This window comes from Carettochelys insculpta, chromosome 11, assembly GCF_033958435.1.
Source record: "Carettochelys insculpta isolate YL-2023 chromosome 11, ASM3395843v1, whole genome shotgun sequence".
Lineage (NCBI taxonomy): Eukaryota > Metazoa > Chordata > Testudines > Carettochelyidae > Carettochelys > Carettochelys insculpta.
Window position 1 is genome coordinate 24,975,845 of NC_134147.1, and position 19,981 is coordinate 24,995,825.

General features: G+C 39.8%; 1 protein-coding gene across 3 annotated transcripts; it reads right to left on the reverse strand.

Moving 5' to 3' along the window:
- Positions 1-540: 540 nt before the first annotated feature.
- HESX1 (HESX homeobox 1) lies at positions 541-19,936 on the reverse strand. 3 transcript variants are annotated; one of them, XM_075005200.1, is made up of 6 exons: positions 11,738-12,726; positions 5,710-6,017; positions 3,908-4,974; positions 3,504-3,703; positions 3,067-3,168; positions 541-1,517 (listed from the first exon to the last, which is right to left on the reverse strand). In XM_075005200.1, the coding sequence occupies exons 3-6, from the start codon at positions 4,083-4,085 to the stop codon at positions 1,419-1,421; spliced, it is 579 nt and encodes a 192-aa protein (XP_074861301.1). In that variant the 5' UTR covers positions 4,086-4,974; positions 5,710-6,017; positions 11,738-12,726; the 3' UTR covers positions 541-1,418. The 3 variants fall into 3 exon arrangements, with proteins under 3 accessions (XP_074861301.1, XP_074861299.1, XP_074861300.1); XM_075005198.1 differs by lacking the exon at positions 11,738-12,726 and adding an exon at positions 19,777-19,936 and having other exon boundaries at positions 3,908-6,017; XM_075005199.1 differs by lacking the exon at positions 11,738-12,726 and having other exon boundaries at positions 3,908-7,545.
- Positions 19,937-19,981: the final 45 nt, after the last annotated feature.

The window sequence follows — 19,981 nt, forward strand, 5'->3', positions numbered from 1 at the left end:
AGAGAAAATTACTTCTGCATCTCCAGTATCATCTTCACTATCCAAATTAGGGAGGCCTTTGAATTCTCACATCCTCTGAATCCAACTCCCATGTAGATATTTTTCTTCTAGTTTGTGAATTCACCTGGCTTTGGGGTGTGTTGGTTTTCCTTAATTAACCCTTTCATTTGTAAGGTTTGTTTTAATATACTTTGTTTGCTGCCTTACTGTATATCAAAGTGTCATACTCCTAGAATTTTGGAGCATTAAGAATTTTATGTTAGCGAATGTTTAGATCTTAACAGTTTAATGGGTCATTCAAAGATTTTAAAAAATCATTAGCTAAATATATTTTCTCATGTTTTAATGTTAAAAAGTCTGTAAGAATGACATTTTAAATTTCTTTTTAGTTTAATTGGTTTATGTAAAATACCAATTATACAAATGCCACACATTATTAATGTTCCTCTAGGCTTTTCACTTACAAATAGCTAGCACATATGTCTCCAAAACAAGCATATTGTACCATTTCAAAAAATTTCAGCTCTATACTGCAAACACTAAAAAGTTATTTAATTCCAGTAAAATACCTGAGCTAAGTTTCCTGTAACAGCAGCAGCACAATTGTGTACTTTAGATAATTTTTACTTCTACCTTTAAAACACAGTAAACTGTTTTATATCCAGAATTCCACCATCCAGAACTCCCAAAAATCTGGTATTTTAATCATAAGTAGATTTTATTTATATTTTTCTATAAGTACATTATAATGAAAGTAAATACAAATAAATACACCAAATACAGTATAAGTTTACAGTATATAATATTACTGTTGGTAAATAAAGTGTTCTGCATACATTTTTGTTTGTTTCTTAATATCTAATCTTGTTTTTCTTTAGCATTATGCATTGCTGGGCATACCTTTCTGTTATCCAGAGTACTTGAATATCCAGCAACCTACTGGTCTCAGGGTTGCCAAATATGAAAGGGTTTCTTGTATATGAAGCTTTGTTAAATGAACCAAAAAAATCTGACAATTTTTTCATGTATTCCTGCTGAGTCTTCTGAAATCAGTAACCACACAGGAACAAATTCTCACCTGGTATAAACTTGTATATCTCTATTGTCTTCAAGCAAATCATTCATATTTACATCAGCTCAGGATCTATGGTATCACAGTTTGTTAACTGCAAAAATCTCTTACATATTTCTGAAATTACTAAAATATATGGAATTTTTTGTATAAAAAGTGCAGTTATATGAAGCATATCATAATGGAGTATTTACAGATTAATGAAAATCATGATAATTTTCAAAAATAGATGCAAATATTAAGTGTACAAATATTACATTATCAGCTTAATTATGAAATTTTGAAACTTCCAATTATTCTTCCTGTTCTACAGTAGCAGAGTAACAGTGAACTTGCTGGTTTCTTCCTATTCCAGCAGGTTGGAGGTTAAAGTGTTTTTCACAATTAGAAACTGAGATTCTCTATGGGATCTTTTCAGCTTTGCACGGCGATTTTGGAACCAGATCTAAAAATTGAAACAAAATGCACAATGCTTAAAAATGGGTAATTTGTCCTTTAAAAAGGAGCATTGTACAAAGGCCATGTTTGAAGTTGATAAAGAGTATCATACAACCATACATTAAAACAATTTGTGAAATTCTGATAATATGGAAGCCGAAGTAGCTTGTAAGTTTCAAAGTTAAAGATGAAGGTATATGGGGAACGGTAATAATTTTAATAAATAATAATATAGGGCAGAGAGAATTACAGGCAAATGACTTATTTCATTTCCTAGCTGAACTAGAAAGTAAGCATCTGTGATTTTCTTCCCACTGAAGTTAACAACAAAAACTTTTATCAACTTCAGTGGAACAAGACTGGATTCTTAGGGCCTGATCCAGGAAAATGTGGAACAGCCTGAACTCTTAGAAGAGTCAGTGAAAGTTGAAGATGCTCAATAACTCAAAGAGATGCATAAAATCCCTTGCAGTCATATAAATTAGTAGGGCCTGATGCAAGAGGTATGAAAACAAAATAGGAAGAAGCATTCTTTCGTAAATGGGGTTTATTTTCAGAGGAACTCCTGTCTACATGGCTGGTTTTGCTTTCAAAAAAGTCTCTTCTGAAAATGCGATCATGCAAAAGAGTGTGAGATTTATAAATCAGTGCCTCATTTGCATTTTTGATCTCCCTCATTTCCATTCCCCTTTGTAGACATTAAGTGAACATTAAGGGACTGAGCCAAGTCCAATGAAGTCAGTGGGAGGCTTTATCTTGTGTTTGATGGCTTTGGATTAGGCCTTAAAAATCCCTATGTATCTTGAATTTTGAACCAGATGAGAGAAAGGCTCAAATGTGACTTTAAAACTGTAATGTCCTGTCTAAATTAGCCAGCCAAACCCTGCTTGGAATGTACTTATGCATTTGATTAACTACATTTATTTAGTTTTCAAACATGATTCCAAACCCAATGTAGAAAAGAGCTTAAACCTGAGATCAGAGGATGAAATCCTGGCCCTGCTGAAGTCAATGACAAATATATATAAACATATATGGAAATACACATCTCATAGAGCTGAAAGGGAGCTTGGGAGGTCATTGAGTCCTCTCCCCTGCCCTCTTGGCAGGACCAATCACCCTCCTGTTTTTTGTGCCCCCTGCCAATCGTCCCCCTCACAGATTGGACTCATAACTCTAGGTTTATCGGGCCAATGCTCAAACCACTGAACTATCCCTCCCTTCTTCTTTCCTGTTGATTTCAACGAGATCAGGATTTCTTTCTGAGAGTTCTGCAGGAGGAATCTTTGTGATAGTCACGCAGGGTAACGCAAATATTACAGCAATTAATGTCATATCAATGCCACAGAGAAAGGGAGATTGAAAGGGAGGAGAAATTTAATTAGTTTCCCCATCAAAAATTACTGTGAATGTGGTACCTAACCAATGGTATAATAAGTAGTAAGGGTCATTAAGACGAAACAAAACTTTAAAGTGGTTATCACCATCCATCTACTTGTATCCCTGCTGAGCAGAAATCATGTGATCACAGAAAAATTATATTTAAATTAAATTACCTGAATCCTGTCTTCATCTAAATCTAGTTTGTGTGCTAGTTCTTCTCTAATATCAATACCAGGATAGGAGTTCACTCTAAAAACATTTTCCAGCACTTCAAGCTGAGGAGAATAAATAAACAACCAATTAAACAATTAAAAAAATGTACACTGTAGGAAAAAAGTCAATCAGTTCAAGAAAAAAACCTTCCCAACAATTTTTCAGCTAGACTCCAATTTTATTTATACCAACATAAATCAAATGAAACTAGTGAAGTTATTCTAGCTTAACACCATTCCTTAATCGCATATGGACATCTCTGCCTCTCTTTATGCAATAGGCATACACTGTTTTATCAGCTAATCATTACGTGCTTCCTATTGTTGAATGCATTTTATTCAACAACGATATAACATAACACGCATTACTTTATAAATAGGCAACTAAATATCCCCACCTGGTTTCTAGTGAAAGCAGTTCTTGGTCTCCTACCTCTGTACCAACTCAATTCTCTTTTGTAAGACAGTCTTTCAGCGGCTGAAAAATACTTTTCACATTTCAAAACTCTTTCTTCCAGCATGGGGCAACTGTTAATTTGAAATAATTGCATTTCATAAGAAATGACAGGGGCCTGCAGACATTTACTAGGATCTTCTCCTAAAAACAAAAATACAGAATATAAACTCAAATTTTTATTTAACAATTTTTGAATGAGACAGTTGTATTAAAATGCAAGCCTCTAACAAAATGAGTAAGTAAACTATAATTGTACTGAAATGCTTATGAAAATATGTCCTTGATAATACATAAAAACTTAATATGGGCTAAGAAGTTAAATATACTCTGAAGATGATGACATACCTAAATTGTTGCATGTATCCATCCATGGTCTGTGAGGTTTTGTAGCTGGAGTGACATCTTTTTTCTGTTCTAATCCCAAAATGCTTTCAATGGAAAATGAGCTATGTGTGGTTTTAGTTACTTTCTGAAGATTCTGAGATGTTGCTATATTAGAGGCACACGAAGATGGAGTTGCCATTCTTTCACCTGCAGTCTACGCATAAAATGAACTGTACTTGCATTTTTTGCAATCCTCCTTATAGCTCTGTTGGCGAGGGGGTTGGATTTGCAACGTCATTAATTAAAATCTTTTATTAGAAAGTTTTAGCAAGTCAATGAAGACTCTGCCACTAATTGTTTATTTGTTTGCAGGTAATTAGCAACTGATGGTGACACTAGGGGGGCCACCAAAAGGGACAAAAAGTGTTATCTCTCCTAACCAGAACATGGACTTGACTTTCTCAAAAGAAGCTATGCACAAAAATAGTACCTCCCTTTATCTGAAACCATTAATGTATAAAATCAGTTTTTAAAATTATTTGATTTTCTAATGGACTCCACTTGCCTAAACATAGCAGCATGATATGAAACCAGTCAAGTAATAAATAATCTCATTTAGGTGAATTTTCTTCCAAGGAAATTTAAAAAATAATCTCTTAATGCTATTAGAGTAATCCTGATGAAAATGCCTCTGTTTCTTCATATGCATATGTAATGGTGAATGTGGTCACTAAAGCAACAATAGTGTTTGGCATAAGGCACACTGCAGTGGGTTGGCAATGTTGTCAAACCTCAGTGTAATTGCCTTCCAAGTGTCTGGATTAGTTAACAAGAACAGTTGAACCAAGTATTTAAATAAATAATTCACATTCACTTGCTTAACTTTTCTATTAAAATAAATTTGGTGAAGCTTTCTCAAAAGACAGCAATGTGAAAATCTCAACAGCATTCTTTAAAATATTTGTATAAAACATAGGAAAAGTAATTGAATCACTGTATTTTAATTTCTTCATTAAAATATGAACACGTTTTTCTCCTGCTTTCCATCATAATCTCTTGTTTATTTGTTTTAAACCAGGGGTCTGCACCTGAAATAGTGAGAAGAGCCATTTTTTCAAATACAGTTACAAAATCAGGACTTCAAGAGCACGTCAATACAAGACAGCCCTTAATAAATACATAAAAATAATAAATAATGCCAAATCGTACTTTTTGTAACCCCTATTTTAAGAACAGTGCACACACAATGATTTATACCAGTTAGAAAGTTAAGTTACCCCCATCTCCAAGCTTTACCCACCTCAGCCATTATAACTCTTAAAAATTTCTAGAGGAAAATTAAGGAACAATTTCAACACACTTCTATTCCTAACAAATATTTTACCTCCTATTTCAACTATATGTAAATGTAGTAAAATTAAAGAACAATTAAGCATTTTTTTCTCTTGTGCACAGTTGGTTCTATGGGTTCTTTAATTATTCCTGTATACAAGGAACTATAAAAGAAGTGACAAAATATTAAAAAATGTATTAAAACAAATGTTGGTCTGAAGACTCAAAGGCAAGTGAAGCACTTAAAATTATGTTTAACTTATTTCTTTTAAAATAACTAGCAATCAAGTTGATGTCTTTTTCATCAATTTCTTATTTAACAGTTTTAGGACTTAATTCATACTTGGTAGCTGGACCCAGCCTAATCACATACTCAGTTTTTGACAGCCTCCATTGTCAACATAAGCTCTTTTCTACCCTTCAATTTTCATCAAAACTACCATGTTAATCCCGTGGCAACCTTGGATTTTTCTTCCTTTAATTACTTTTACCTTAAACATCTTCCACTGACTGGGATTCACCCATATATGTTGGTCTAAGAGACTTTTTGCTTCTTTTAATCTGTTTCCATCTTAACTTCATCTCCTGGCTCTCACACCACTCCTTCATGGCCACCGCCCAACTTGCTTCCCCTGCCTTCTCTTTCTCTGCATGGCTCTCGCAGGCTCAGCTGCCTCTCCCACCAGCTCTCCTGCAGGCTTCCCCTGGGGTACGGTGGGCAGCTCCTTGCTCTGCTGGCTTCCTTTTCTGGGGTTCCCTGCCACAGCTGACTGCTCAGTGGCTCTGGAGACAACCAAAGCTTAAACAAAAACAAAAAAACCCTTCCATTCAAGCAGCAGCAGCCTCTGGAGCCACAAAAGGAGTCAGTGGCAGCAGCGGTTGGAGCTGCACGTGGCTCCGGTGCCGCAGGTTGCTGACCCTTGTTTTAAACCAATAGATGTTCATTTCAGTCATCAGTGTTAATATTTAAAATAAGAAAAATAGAGAATTAGAGATAAGTTCACAGCTGTTTGAAACCAGAGTTGTGGTTTGAACAATTATAAGGCAGGTGTCCAATACAAAATTCATATCTGGATGCAGGTTCAGGTCTCAAACACATTCAAAGCTCAGGGATATTGAAATCTAGGGTTTGCTTCTGGACCAACTCTCTGCATATTTCTCTGTATCTTCTTATTCGAAAACTTTGAAGATGATAAAAAAACAAAAACAATGCAAAAATTAAATAGAATTTAAAATGTAATGACAGGAGAATTCAGAGTTTGTGACATTTAAATAAAGTTCTGACCTCTGATGCACAAAGGTAGATCACCAGCTAGACTGTATGATTTCAAGGTAAGATTCAGGACCTCTTGTTGGTATTTATCCCTGCCCTGTCACTTTCCTCTATAACAGTGGTTTTCAACCAGTGCACCATGGCGGCACACTGGTGTGCCGTGAGAACTGCTTCCAGGCCTGAACAAGCTGGTAGGAAACCCTCCCCAACTCGCTGCTGTGGCAAGGCGGGGGGAGAGGGGATAGCCTGTATGATCTGGGATGTGGTTTAAATGCTCCAGTGGGTTGGTAGAGAGTGAAGCCTGCTTTCAGTGGTTATTTGTTTACTCAATATCCCTAGTATGGCATTGAGCAGATTTTGAAAATGTATTTGTGCTCGCTGTCTAAGATGATATATTCTCTGATGAATTTGAAATATTAATGCATTTGATCCCTGATTGTTTGTTGTATGCATTAATATGTTGAAAACCTCTGTAGTAAAACTGTAACCACAGTAAATGTAAGGAAATGTGACATTTATGAGCAATCAATTCAGCTGAAAAAAACGGGTGTGCCATGAAACTCTGTCTCATTGAAGTGTGCCATGTTACTGAAAAGGTTGGGAACCACTGCTCTATAAACATATATTTGGATACAAATATATTGCCATTTGCCACCATTTTGTTCAAATAAGATACTTGTATGTAAACATAAAACTATTATTCTGATACTGTAAAGGAGACCAGGAAATTCTGGGAAATTAAAGATCTATGCAACACTCCAGTCATTTCAAGCATATCTGAAAAGATAATTTATGAATTATATATTCATCCTATTGGTCTTTGCAGTGTCATTACTGTAAGGCAGCAGCTAGTGAAGCATGGTGCTGCCTAACATCATGATAAGATATTGCTTCAGTACTAACAAAGAAACTAACAAAACAGAGTCCCAACCTACTGAACCACCATCTCCAGCACCACTAACTACATTATCTATTAAATGAAGGTCTTACCTGTCCAAGGACTGACCCAGCCAGCCCCTGTAGACCTTGAAAGATGACGTAGAAGCCAATGAGACAGCACAAGGAATCATACACAAAGTGTGTGTATATATACATAGATAGATAGATATAGATAGATAGATATGCACATGCTTTGGCTAAGTCTACACTAGCGACTTTTTTTTTCCAAAAAAGCCAGGGCTCTTTTGAAAAATCCTGCAGAGCCACTACACGCAAAATGTGTTCTTTTAATATTAAAACAGAAGATTGAATCACTTTTTCCAGTGGTCCTCTTCCTCTCCCAGATGAGGAAGAGCACCTTTTCCCAAAAGATTCTTTCAGAAAAAAACATGTGTAGATATCCCAGGGCCTCCTTTTTTGAAAGAGCAGTCCTCATAATGCTGGATTTTTCGATCCTTGGCCCATTCTTCCAAAAGAGAGGGGGCTGTATGGACACTCTCTATCGAAAGAGAGGAGCAATTTTTTTGATCCACTTTTTTGTGTGTAGACACTCTTTGAAAAGAAGTTTTTCGGAAGAGATCTTCTGGAAGAACTTACTTAGAAGGATCGCTGTAGTGTAGATGTATCCTCAGTGTATGATTTCTTTTGTCGTCTCTTTGGCTTCTATCTCATCTTTCAAGGTTAATTTTAAAAAAGCATATGATAAAGATTTCATTAAAAATTAAAATAAAGATGTACAACACATAACTCATCTATGCTAATTTACAGTCCTATTACTGTATTATTACTATTACTATTATTTTAATTGGGGTGGGCAATAAGCATCTCAGAATCAGCTCGCAGGTATGGCTGCTTGCAGCTCCCATTGGCCAGGAATGGGGATCCATGACCAATGGGAACTGCAAATGTCCATACCAGTGGATGCACAGGTCAATGAAGTGTCTGCAGCCCACCAGGGTCCAATCCTCGTGAACTCCATCTGGCTTATTGCCCACCTCTGTGTCAGGATTTTTAACACCTTTGGACATAATCGTCCCCGTGGGCCAGGGAAAACATGCCTTTGGCTGTGTAAAATCAGTGCAGACACATGAAATTCTAAAGTGTCACAGACTGCCATTTAGCAGCATTACCAACGGTCACTTTTTGTCAGTTAGCTCCCCCAGCAACCTGAACTCATGAATTATTAATGAGCAGGTGTTTAAAACCATGGCCTCTGATTGGGTGGAGCGCTGGGTTTCTGGAACCTTCCAAACCCAGGAGGACCTGGTTGAAAACCATGACAGTATGCTAATAGAATCATACATATGAAAATGGAACTTTGAATTATTCATAAGGCACCTGCATAAAAGCAGGAGTCTCCGGCCAGCCTGTGGCCCTTGGGAGCACAGAACCTTCTGTGCGACCCTGCATAGGGAGGTGCTGGCTGCTGTGGCAGCGTCCACCGAGCCCTCAGGCCAGCCCTAGACGCGAAGGTCCATCAGAGCTGATCTCACCTGAGGTGAGTTGAATCATACAGCACCGCCTTGTTACCGTGGCACCAGCGCCCCCCAGCAATGCCCTCTCAGCGCTCTCTAACCACCACCACCCAGCGCCACGAGGGAGCAGCAAGCGGCCTCAAAGGGGAAGTGACCGGGTGGCAAACTGGCCCACCTCACGGTGGGTACTGCGTACCCAGTCACTGAACCCTGAGGCCGCCATCTTACCTGTGCCGTTGCTATTTTGACAATCTATCTGACTTGTCAAGCACCGGACTTGACTACTTACCTGAATTGCGTCATATCTACTGGACACGTAAATTACCTTTTGAACCCACACATTTCTATACCACCAACTCGGGGCGACGGGACCCCCATTGGGGGAGTAGGGGTTGCACCCCTGCTGTGTGCCTCCCCCGACAGGGGAGGCACAGTACCCAAGGGCTTGACCCTCAGGGCTGGGCCTTAAAGCCCTGGGTTGGACTTAAGAAAGAACACTTAAATTAAGACAATTTCTACAAGTTTACTAGTTTAATGTTATAGCTGTTAAGAATAGAGCTTTCTGTTATAATAAGATTTCAGTTGTTTTAAAACATATTAATTATATTAATTATTACATATTAGGGTGAAGGCAAGGCCTCCCTTACCCTTTCTTTACCCTTTATCCCCTTAATAATATAGTAAGGCAGGGACACAAATAGTCCTGCTTTACCTCCCCAGCTTTCCCGGCCTGGTAAAAGGCAAACGCCTCCAGGACCGGATTTTATAGCTGGGCCTACGGAAGGTTGCGGCGGCCTCAAAGAAAAGGTACAGCCTAAGGGCCTCCGAGGCTCCAGCACCTTTTGGGTCAGGTTAGCACCCCGACCCTGGGAAGAGGTGCAGAGTAGCACTCTCACCCTTCCCCCTAAGGAAGCCTCACAGGGATTTTAAACCTTCCCTTTTAACTTACCTTCATATAACTCACATTCTTGCCTTCCGGTCTAATAAAAACTTTGAGATGAGACACCACATGGATACAAGGTTAATTGTAAATCTTTAAATACTGTCAAAGCGTGTAGTAATACTTGTTGTTTAAATCTGATTTGTTCCTGTCAATAAAGTTAATTGTTAATTTGTTTCAACCAACACTCCTTATCCTAGCCTCGTTGTCTGCGCCAGCCACTTCCCTCCAGGCGGCTTAAGCGGGGTCCAAAGCACACCGGGGTGGCACTCTCCCATCTTGGGGATGTAGCTGGGTTCGAGCCTGGGTCCTGGGATCTGTGCATTAGGAGGTTCACGTCCTCCTTGTGAGGGTTTCATTTAAATAACATCTATAATTTGTCCACTAAGAGAAACCCCGACACTCTGCACTAGATTATGAAGATAAATATCTGAAGAATAATTTTATTCAGGATGCACTTTCATTTATACAATCACACAGAATCAGAATCACAGAATCATAGGGCTGGAAGGGACCTCAGGAGGTCATCTAGTCCAGCCCCCTGCTTCAAGCAGGATCAACTCCCACTAAGTCATCCCAGCCAGGATATTGTCAAGCTGGGACTTAAAATGCCCTTGGCACTTACATTGGATTGAAGTTAGGCACTGGCCTTGTATTGGCCATCTACATACAAATGAATATTATCATTGCTGAATAAAAAAAGCTTGAGTAAGAGAGCTAGGGAACACATGGATAACATTTTTTCATAATTTTGTAAGTGTAGTTCAATTATACTACAGTAATCGCATAATCAAAAAGTTTACCCAGTAGTGACAACCTGAGAGTTCAAAATTCATTCCAGGCCTGTAAAGACCACGAGAATAGGTTAAAAGTTAAGCAGTTTTTAAAATTAGTACATTTTGGCTGCATCTACAATGCCCCTCCCTTTCAGAAGGGGCATGTAAGTACAGTGGATGGAAAATCCTAATACTGATATGAATATTCAGCACCTCATTTGCACAATGGCATCCACTTGCTGCGTCGAAAGTGCTGCTTTCAAAATGCAAACCAGCCATGTGGATGGGGTTCCTTCAAAAGAAAGCCCCTCTTTCGAAGGAACTCTGTCTAGATGGCTAGTTTGCATTTTGAAAGCAGCACTGTCAATGCAGCCACTGAGTGTCATTATGCAGATGAGACACTGAACGTTCATAGCAGTGCCTTGTTAGCATTTTCGATACACTGTATTTACATGCACCTTCCAAAAGGGGGTGGGGGGCTTGTGTAGATGTAACCTCCGAGTTCTTTTCATTTGCCCTCCAGTTTATGACTTTTATAGATGTTTTTTAAGTGTTTTTCTACAATAAAGGCTAGAAGCTTGCTTTTTGAAAAATTAAAGATGAGATTTTCATGTAATCTTATGACTCTGGGGACTGAAGCATTAGGAAAATTCCAAAATATCATGAGATTTGTGATAAAAATCTTTGAAGTTCTCAATACTGCCTACTGCTGCAAAAACACTAGTATTCTTTTAAAACAAAAAGCAGTCAAGTAGCACTTTAAAGACTAGCAAAATAATTTATTAGATGAGCTTTCGTGGGATAGACCCACTTCTTCAGTCCATAGCCATACCAGAACAGACTCGATATTTAAGGCACAGAGAACCGAAAACAGTAATCAAGGAGGACAAATAAGAAAAAAAATGATCAAGGTGAGCAAATCAGAGAGTGGAGGGTTGGGGGAGGAAGGTCAAGAATTAGATTAAGCCAAGTATGCCGATGAGCCCCTGTAGTGACTGAGAAAGTTCACATCCCGGTTCAAACCACATGTTAATGTGCCGAATTTGAATATAAAAGCCAGCTCGGCTGCTTCTCTTTGAATAGAGGTGCGAAAGTTTTTTTCAGTAACACACATACCTTTAGGTAATTAATAGAATGCCCCATTCCATTAAAATGTTGACTAACTGGTTTGTGGATCTGGAGTGTTCTGATGTCTGTTTTGTGCCCATTGACCCTTTCTCTAAGGGAGTTAGAAGTCTGTCCAATATACAAAGTATCTGGGCATTGTTGGCACATGATGGCATATATAATGGTGTTAGAGGAGCATGAGAAAGTGCCGGTGATTCTGTGAGTAACCTGGTTAGGTCCAGTGATGGTATTTCCAGAGAAAATATGTGGAGAAAGCTGGCAGCAGGCTTTGTTGCAAGGAAAGGTTCCAGGACTGGTATTCCTGTGGTATAGACTGTGGCTGTTTGTGAGGATTCTCATAAGGTTGGGAGGTTGTCTGTAGGAGAGAACAGGTATGTCACCCAGGGCCTTCTGGAGTGTGGCATCCTGATTAAGGATAGGTTGTAGGTCTTTAATAATTTGTTGCAGTGGTTTGAGCTGGGGGCTGTTGGTGATGACCAGTGGTGTTCTGTTTTTGGCTTTTTTGGGCCGATCTTGGAGTAGCTGGTCTCTGGGTATTTGTCTGGCCCTGTCGATTTGTCTTTTTACTTCTCCTGGTGGGTAATTCAGGTTTATGAATATTTGGTAAAGATCTTGTAGTTTTGGTCTCTGTCAGTTGGATCAGAGCAAATGCGATTGTATCTAAGAGCTTGACTATAAACAATAAATTATTTTGCTAGTCTTTAAAGTGCTACTTGACTGCTTTTTGTTTTGATAGTGTATAGACTAGCACGGCTCCTTCTCTGTTAGTATTCTTTTGAAAAGGTAACACAACATAAATAAGGTAGTGGGAGGCTCAGTATTTCAATCTGGCCAAAAATCATGAACAGTTAACTCTTTCATATCTGGCAACCCCAGGACGAGCAGGTTGCTGGAAATTCAAATATTCTGGATAATAGAGATGTATACTTAACAATGCATAACACTAAAGAAAAACAAGGTTAGATACTCAGAAATAAACAAACACAGCCCTTTGCTTATAACCTACAGCAAGTAAAAAAAAATATGCACAAAGACAAATACAAAAGTAAATAACTCATTTACAATGATGGCTTGATGGAATAGTTTTAGAAATATGAATTTTAAGAAGTACAAAATAAAGGGACTGGCTTTATAAAAACAAATTTTGTAATGAAATTTCATTTCTCTTCAAAGGGCAACTAAAGAACTTTATAGAAAATAAATATAAGTAGTAATAAGAGGAGCATTTAATTACATGCACCTTACCCCCCAAAAACAACTGCTAAAAGGAGTTTACTCCTGAGAGATTTTCTGAGCCAAAAATTAAAATTAAGACTTCCATGAATAATGTTTTCAAGTTCTGTGAAATTCTGATTATTTTGTCAAAACACAGTAATGCAATAACAATAATCACGAGTTGCAATTATTTGTGGATAGGTATTATGAAATAAATTACCAAAATAATTGAAAAGGGGTGTTACTGTGTTTTGACATATAAAGTATGCAGAACTTTGCAGAATTTTAAATTCTTGAATATTTTGACACAGAATTCTGTCAGGAGTACCAGGGTTGTGTGTGGCACAATTTGGGTGACGGAAGTTCAGTGGGGGTTCTGGGTGGAGGGGGAAGTGGAACTCTGCAGGTGAGTCTAGATGAAGGAGGTTAGGGTTCAGTGGGGAACTATGGGAGTGGGGTTGTAGAAAGCAGAACAAACCAGCAGCCTACTCTACTCGACCGCCATCTTCCAGCTGCACTCTCCTCTGCTCCCTCAACCTCTGGGGAGTGAACTGGGGCAATGTCACTCTGCTTTTCTTCACCAAAATGAAGCAGAGAAACCTGTCTGTGACACTGTGACAGAGAGGAGAAGGCCACTTTCTGTGGCTCCCACCACTGTAGTGAGTGTGGGGCAGGGGCCTGACCATATGGTTGCCCTGTGCCATGCCCCCCATGTAATCACTGAAGGCATTCTGGGGCCTGCAGCTTCAGCTAACCTCCACATGGGGAACCATCCCATCCATGGAATGGTTGGGGTGGATGTTGTGAAGCCCCCCCAAAGCGGGGCCACCCTGAAGTTTCTAGCGGTTGATTTGACTTAGTCTGGGCTACTCTGTTCAAGGAAGGGAAGAGGGCGGGAGAACTCCATCTCCATCCTCCGCACCCATGCCTCTGCAAAGCCAGGATTAATGTCCCTGGGCAGCTCGATCATCCCCAGACCCTCCCTCCTTCCAATGATTCACCTCTCCCCCAGAGGTATCTGAGCTGCTGGGGGAGGGGTGAGTGAGTACTGGTGAAGCTTCTTTTTGCTTTCTCATAGATATCATTTGCTGCAGAAAGTAAAGAAAATCTTGACAGGCAAGTGGGGGTTCTGCTACAAGGCAGTGGCACAGAATTCTCTCAGGAATAGTAGTTATTTCAGTCCTTTCCTTTGAATTCTCTGTAAGGTAATGAGGATTTCCCACTAGATACTGAATGCCCTCAACTCTCTGTAGGATGTATTCAGAAACTTGCAGGACCAGGTCCTTAAGTCTTTGCCAGGGAAGAAAGCAGATGAATTCAGCTGGGGTTTGAAGAACTGAAAGTAAAGTAATACTGCCATCTAGAGTATACAGAACAACAAAAAGTCTTGTGGCACCTTACAGACTAACAGATATTTTGGAGCATAAGCTTTCGTGGGCAAAGACCCAGGTTCCCAGTGTTAGTCTTGTTCTACAACTTACTTTCTAAATATACATTGCCTTCTAAAACTAAAAAAAAATACAATTAACTTTACCAAGCAATTAAAAATCACATTTTTTTCCAAAGGATCCATGTCAAACAGCTATCTGGTAATTAGTATTGCATTTCCTCAAGTTGCAGGGTATGATCAAAAAGGCACCATCTTGAAGTCAACTGGACTTTTGCAGCTACGTTCAGCAGGAGCAGGACTGTATTCATGTGCTTGTAGAGATTATTCCACAATGCCAAGTCAAATTTCTACATTTTAATGTGAAGTCTGTTGTGGTTTTGTCATAGCATACTCCCATATCTCCAGCGGTGATTTAAAATGTATTATTTTCCATTCCTGTCAACTAAAAGAAAATAGCTGTCTGTTGCCATCTCAAGAAGCACATAGATGGGAGAAGCAACAGATTGACATTTTTATTAAGATAATGTTTGCAAGCAAATTTTAAGCATACAGGTTTGAACAGCAGTGAAGTTGATAGGGCATCTGGGGGCAGGTGTTTGGGACAGGGAGAATATGGATACACCCCGTACATTAGATAATGGGGTCCTGGAGAGAGCTATACCCTGCTTGCCACAAGGAAGAATGCCTCTGTTGACAGAGATCTGTCTATAAAAAGCGGGTGTGGATGTTCTGGGAGCCTTCTGTTGACAGAAGGGTCTTCCAGGACACTGGGCAACCCTGTCTGCTGTGCTTCTGGTTGGGTGTTTTGCCAAAAGAGTGGCTGGGCAGTCCACCCTGCGGTCTGGCCGCAATCTGTCGACACAAAGTTTTGTCAGAAAATATCTTCTGACAAAAAACTTCTGCCGACAAATCGCTCTAATCTAAACATAGCCTAAAATGCTACAGGACTGCTTGTTATTTGTGAAGCTACTGACTAACAGGCTACCCATGTGAGACTAGGGCTATGTCTACACTACGGGAAAACTTCGAAATGGCCATGCTAATGGCCAGATTGGAGAATACTAATGAGGTGCTGAAATGAATATTCAGCGTCTCATCAGCATGCTGCCAGCCACGGCACTTCAGCTCATCTACATGGGGGTCCTGTTCAGCTGATAGGAATAAGGGGATTTCAACGTTTGTGACGTCCTTTTGAAAAGGACCCCCATGTAGATGAGCCGCGCACGAGCAAAACACAGCACTTGCGAAGTGCCACAGCTGGCATCGTGCTAATGAGGCACTGGATATTCATTTCAGCACCTCATTACTATTCTCTGATTTGGCCATTTCCAAGTCTTCCCCTAGTGTAGATGTAGCCTAGTAGTCCAATGAGGAAATAGTTATCCATGCTGCCTTCTGTGCAGCAACTTCTGTTGAAAACATGTATGCAGTTGCTCCCCAGCATGGTTTGAACCAACATGTTACAACTGTGTTCAGAAACCCTACTTGCTTGCATCTGATCCTCATAAATTGTTTTGAATAATTTTTTGAATCCAGTTTGGATATGGTTGTAAAGCAAAGTTCCGCTTCTCAGAGTACACAAGAATTTGAAGAACCTTTTCAAATATGCTTTTAGCTAATCCCAGTCGGCTACTGAAGGACACATGAGCCTTGCATAAAATATGCTGCCCTCACTCCATCATTCTTCAAAGGTCCTTTTAACAGTTTTGTGAACAGAACATCTTGATACTTCATAGTTTCTTTGAGTGGTTCTTGCAGATTATTAGCCAGTTTCCCTGTTTAAATTGCATATCTGAGAGATATGTGATATTCATATCACAATTGCTAAACATTTTACTTTCAGCTCCAAAACTGTGGGAAAAATGTGTGTGAAATAAAATAAGGAACAAATATAAAGTCAAAAATTTGAAAGTGACAGGAAAAAAAAAGATAAACTACATTTGAAATTGTAAATTAGTACAGGTTGGACCTTTCTGGTCTGTCACCTTGGGGACCTGCCCAGGGGACTGGACTCAATGGTCTCCTGAGGTGCCTTCCAACCCTAGGATTCTATGATTCTATGTTCCTGAATGAGAGAATTTGCTTGACCACAGGAGGGCAATAGTGCCTAGAAGCACTACCAATACTGCTTACTTGGCTCTTAAAAGACATTTAGGCTGTATCTAGACTGTGGAGAAAAGTCATACTAAATGTTCACTAGCTGTCAGATTTCAAAAAAAGGAAAGCAATTCATGACATTTATAGACTGTGAATTAGTGTATGGCATATCCAGATAAGTTCAATTAATAACATTTTAATTTGAAGAATCAGACAGATAAGAATGTTAATGCAAACTTTAGTCCCAACCCCATTCTTGTGAGATAGGCAAGAATTATTTATCACATTTTGCAACTAGGTAGTACTGCAGGCTTAGGCCAGAGGGTCCTTTCAACATGGGAGAAAGGTAACTGGCAGAGGTCTACTAAATAGAAGCAGAAGGCAACAGGGCAATCAGTAGCAGCTGGGAGAGAGCTGGGGCTCGGGTAGATTGGGCCAGCTGACTCCACTGCTGGCTTAATGAAGGCCTTTAAAAACCTTCCACAGTTGCAGTGTAGGAGAGGAGATAGTGCAAGCTGGAAGAAGAGAAGGTTGGAGGAGCACAAAACCAGAGCCTGAGAGGGAGGCAGACTGACCCCAGCTCAGGAACAGCAGGGGAGGGAGCCCCAGCAGTGGTTGCTGGGTTCTGTACCCCCCAGAGATGCTTTGCAAAATCCCAGTCCCTGAGGGCAAAAGACTGAACCAAGTTGGGGCCTGGATAAGAGAAGGGCCCTTGTCAGAGTATAAAGAGGAAAAATAAGTGACATGCCTCGGGCTACATGAGTCAATGGCTAAACTGGGAATTAAAGCAGCAATCCTGAGTTCTTATTTCATGTTTTTTCCCCCAACCATTACACATTATATCTTCAAGTAGCCTAAAAAATTTCAAAATGTAATGCCTGTACCTCATCTATTTTTTTGGTATATGAAGTCTTTTATAAATAATGACAAAACAGATGTTTATCACAAGGAACATACTGTGCATTAGTCTCAGAGGGGTAATCATGTTAGTCTGTACATTAGTTAATCATTTTTTCCACTAACAGACTTATCACACTTTCTACCATTGGTTTACACCACACTCATTGGAGTTTATTTAATAGTGGAAGTTCTTAACCCTTCTTCTCTCATTCTGAAAAGGTAAAACAACTCCCTTTCTTGTTCTTCACCCCCTAGTCCTATCTCTCAGTGTTCTGGGCTGTTATTTAGCTCTAATTTACCCCTAAGGCTATGTCTAGACTGAAGGCTTCTGTTGACAGAGTGCATGTCCAGACTGAGGATCTCTTGGAAGAGATCTGCCAATGAGGAGCATTCTCTTGACATCCCTGTATGCCTCATTCCACGAGGGAGAAGAGATGTCTCGACAGAGAGAGTTTTTCCGACATTTGTCCCCATGTGGATGGGCCAAATGTCAGAAAAGCCTGTCCTGACAACTGTTGGCAAAAGACATGTAAATGCATTGTGCAATTTGCATATCTTTTGCTGAGAGTTGTTTGCACTAGACACAACCTAACTGTCTTTTAAGAGCCCAGTAAGGAGTGGAAGTGTCGGTAGTGCTGCTAGGCATTATTTACCTCCTGGGGTCCAGCAAGTTCTCTCCCTCAACATTGGGCAGGTCCCTAGCGTGATGGACTAGAGAATTCTAACCCATACTAATTTACAACTTCAAATGTGTTTTCTCTCTTTTTTTCTGTCATTTTCAAATATTTGACTGTATAGTTGTTCTGTATTACACTTCACACACATTTTTCCCACTCAAAACAAAAAAGCAGTCAAGTAGCACTTTAAAGACAAAATAATTTATAAATTGACTGCTTTTTTGTTTTGATAGTATATAGACTGCTTGACTGCTTTTTTGTTTTGATAGAATATAGAATAGCACGTCTTTCTCTCTGTTATTTTTCCCAGTGTTTTGGAGCTGAAAGTAAAATGTTCAGCAATTGTGACAGGAATATCAAATACCTCTCAGATATGCATTTTAAAACAGGTAAGCTGGCTAATAATCTGTAAGAACCACTCAAATAAACTATGAAGGATCAAAATGTTCTATTCACAAAACTATTAAAGGGCTTTGAAGAATGATGGGATGGGGGCAGCATATTTTGTACAAGGCCAATGTGACCTTCTAATGAACAACTGGGATTAGCTATAAGCATATTTGAAAAGGTTCTTCAAATTCTGGTGTACTCTGAGAAACAGAACATTGCTTTACAACCACGTTCAAACTGTATGAAAAAAAACTTATTCAAAACAACTTATGAGGATAGGATGCAAGCAAGTAAAGTTTCTGTACACAACTGAATGAAACATGTTGGCTCAAACCATGATGGGGGGCGGTGAATGCATATAAAATGTTTTAAACAGAGGTGGTCACATAGAAGGGGGTGTGGATAACTAATACTACTACAAAAACCACAAGAAGTCTTGGGGCACCTTCTAGACTAACAGATATTTTGTATGCATCTGACAAAGTGGGTCTTTGCCCACAAAAAGCTTATGTTCCAAAATATGTGTTAGTCTATAAGGTGCCACAGGACTTCTTGTGGTTTTTGAAGATACAGACTAACTCGGCTACCTCTCTGATACTTAACACTACTACTAGTTTCATAGGGGCAGCCTGTCAATAGCTTCACAAATAACAAGAAGTCCTGTTAGCATCCTAGGCTACAGAGGAAAGTTACAGAGGGAGAGATGTAGGTAGGATATGAGAAAAAAAAAAAAAGAAGCCCTTCCTGTTAACAGAAGACCCTCCCCCCTACAAACCCCAAAATGTCCAGTGTGGCTTTTTACCAACAAAACATTCTTCTTCGTGGCTAGTGGGGTACAGCTGACAAAAGTGCTGCATTCTGTCAACTTACTCTTGACAGAATGCCCTTGGGAACCTGGACACTCCAGGGTTTTTTTTTAATGACAAAATGGCAGTTTTGCAAACAAATCCTTCTAGTTTAGAGATAGCCTCAGAGACTGACACATTTATTAGGTCATGAGATTGTGTTAAGTAAAGCCCACTTCCTTCATCCTCACCAAAGCTCATGGCCTAATATATGTGCTAGTGTCTTAAGGTGCTGCAGGGCTGCCTGCTTGTTCTGACTACAGTTAGCACCTATTGACAACTGAAGTAAGGCTCAAAACCCCCATGAAATTCTAAGCCCCACATAAAAAAAGCAGTTAAGTAGCACTTTAAAGACGAACAAAATAATTTATTAGGCGAGCTTTCGTGGGACAGACCCACTGCTTCAGAACATAGCCATACCAGAAGAGACCGAGCCCAATGCTGCACATTAGGGAGGAAAGCACAGTCCCGTGGCTCTCGCTGAGGGAGAGACGCACAAAGCAATGTCTGTACCTGCACACGGGTGGGTGAAGGCTGCGATTTTATACCAAGACAAGGAGTTGCAGGCACACGGGGGAAGGGACGGGGGGCGCTGCCAAGACCGGGAATCGGTCTGCTTCCCGCTGGGCTGGCCTCAGCCGACTCAATCTCCCTCGCCTGAGAGGGCGCAGGAGCTGGCAAGAGCCGCTACCAACGTCAGCCAACGCCCTCGGCCTCC

Excerpts from the sequence above, each read along its gene's own strand:
- HESX1 (XM_075005198.1), bottom strand. The coding sequence starts at position 4,085 with ATGGCAACTCCATCTTCGTGTGCCTCTAATATAGCAACATCTCAGAAT. Across the intron at positions 3,704-3,907 it reads GGATACATGCAACAATTTAG|GAGAAGATCCTAGTAAATGT; the intron begins GTATGTCATCAT and ends TTTTGTTTTTAG. Across the intron at positions 3,169-3,503 it reads CTGCTTTCACTAGAAACCAG|CTTGAAGTGCTGGAAAATGT; the intron begins GTGGGGATATTT and ends TATTCTCCTCAG.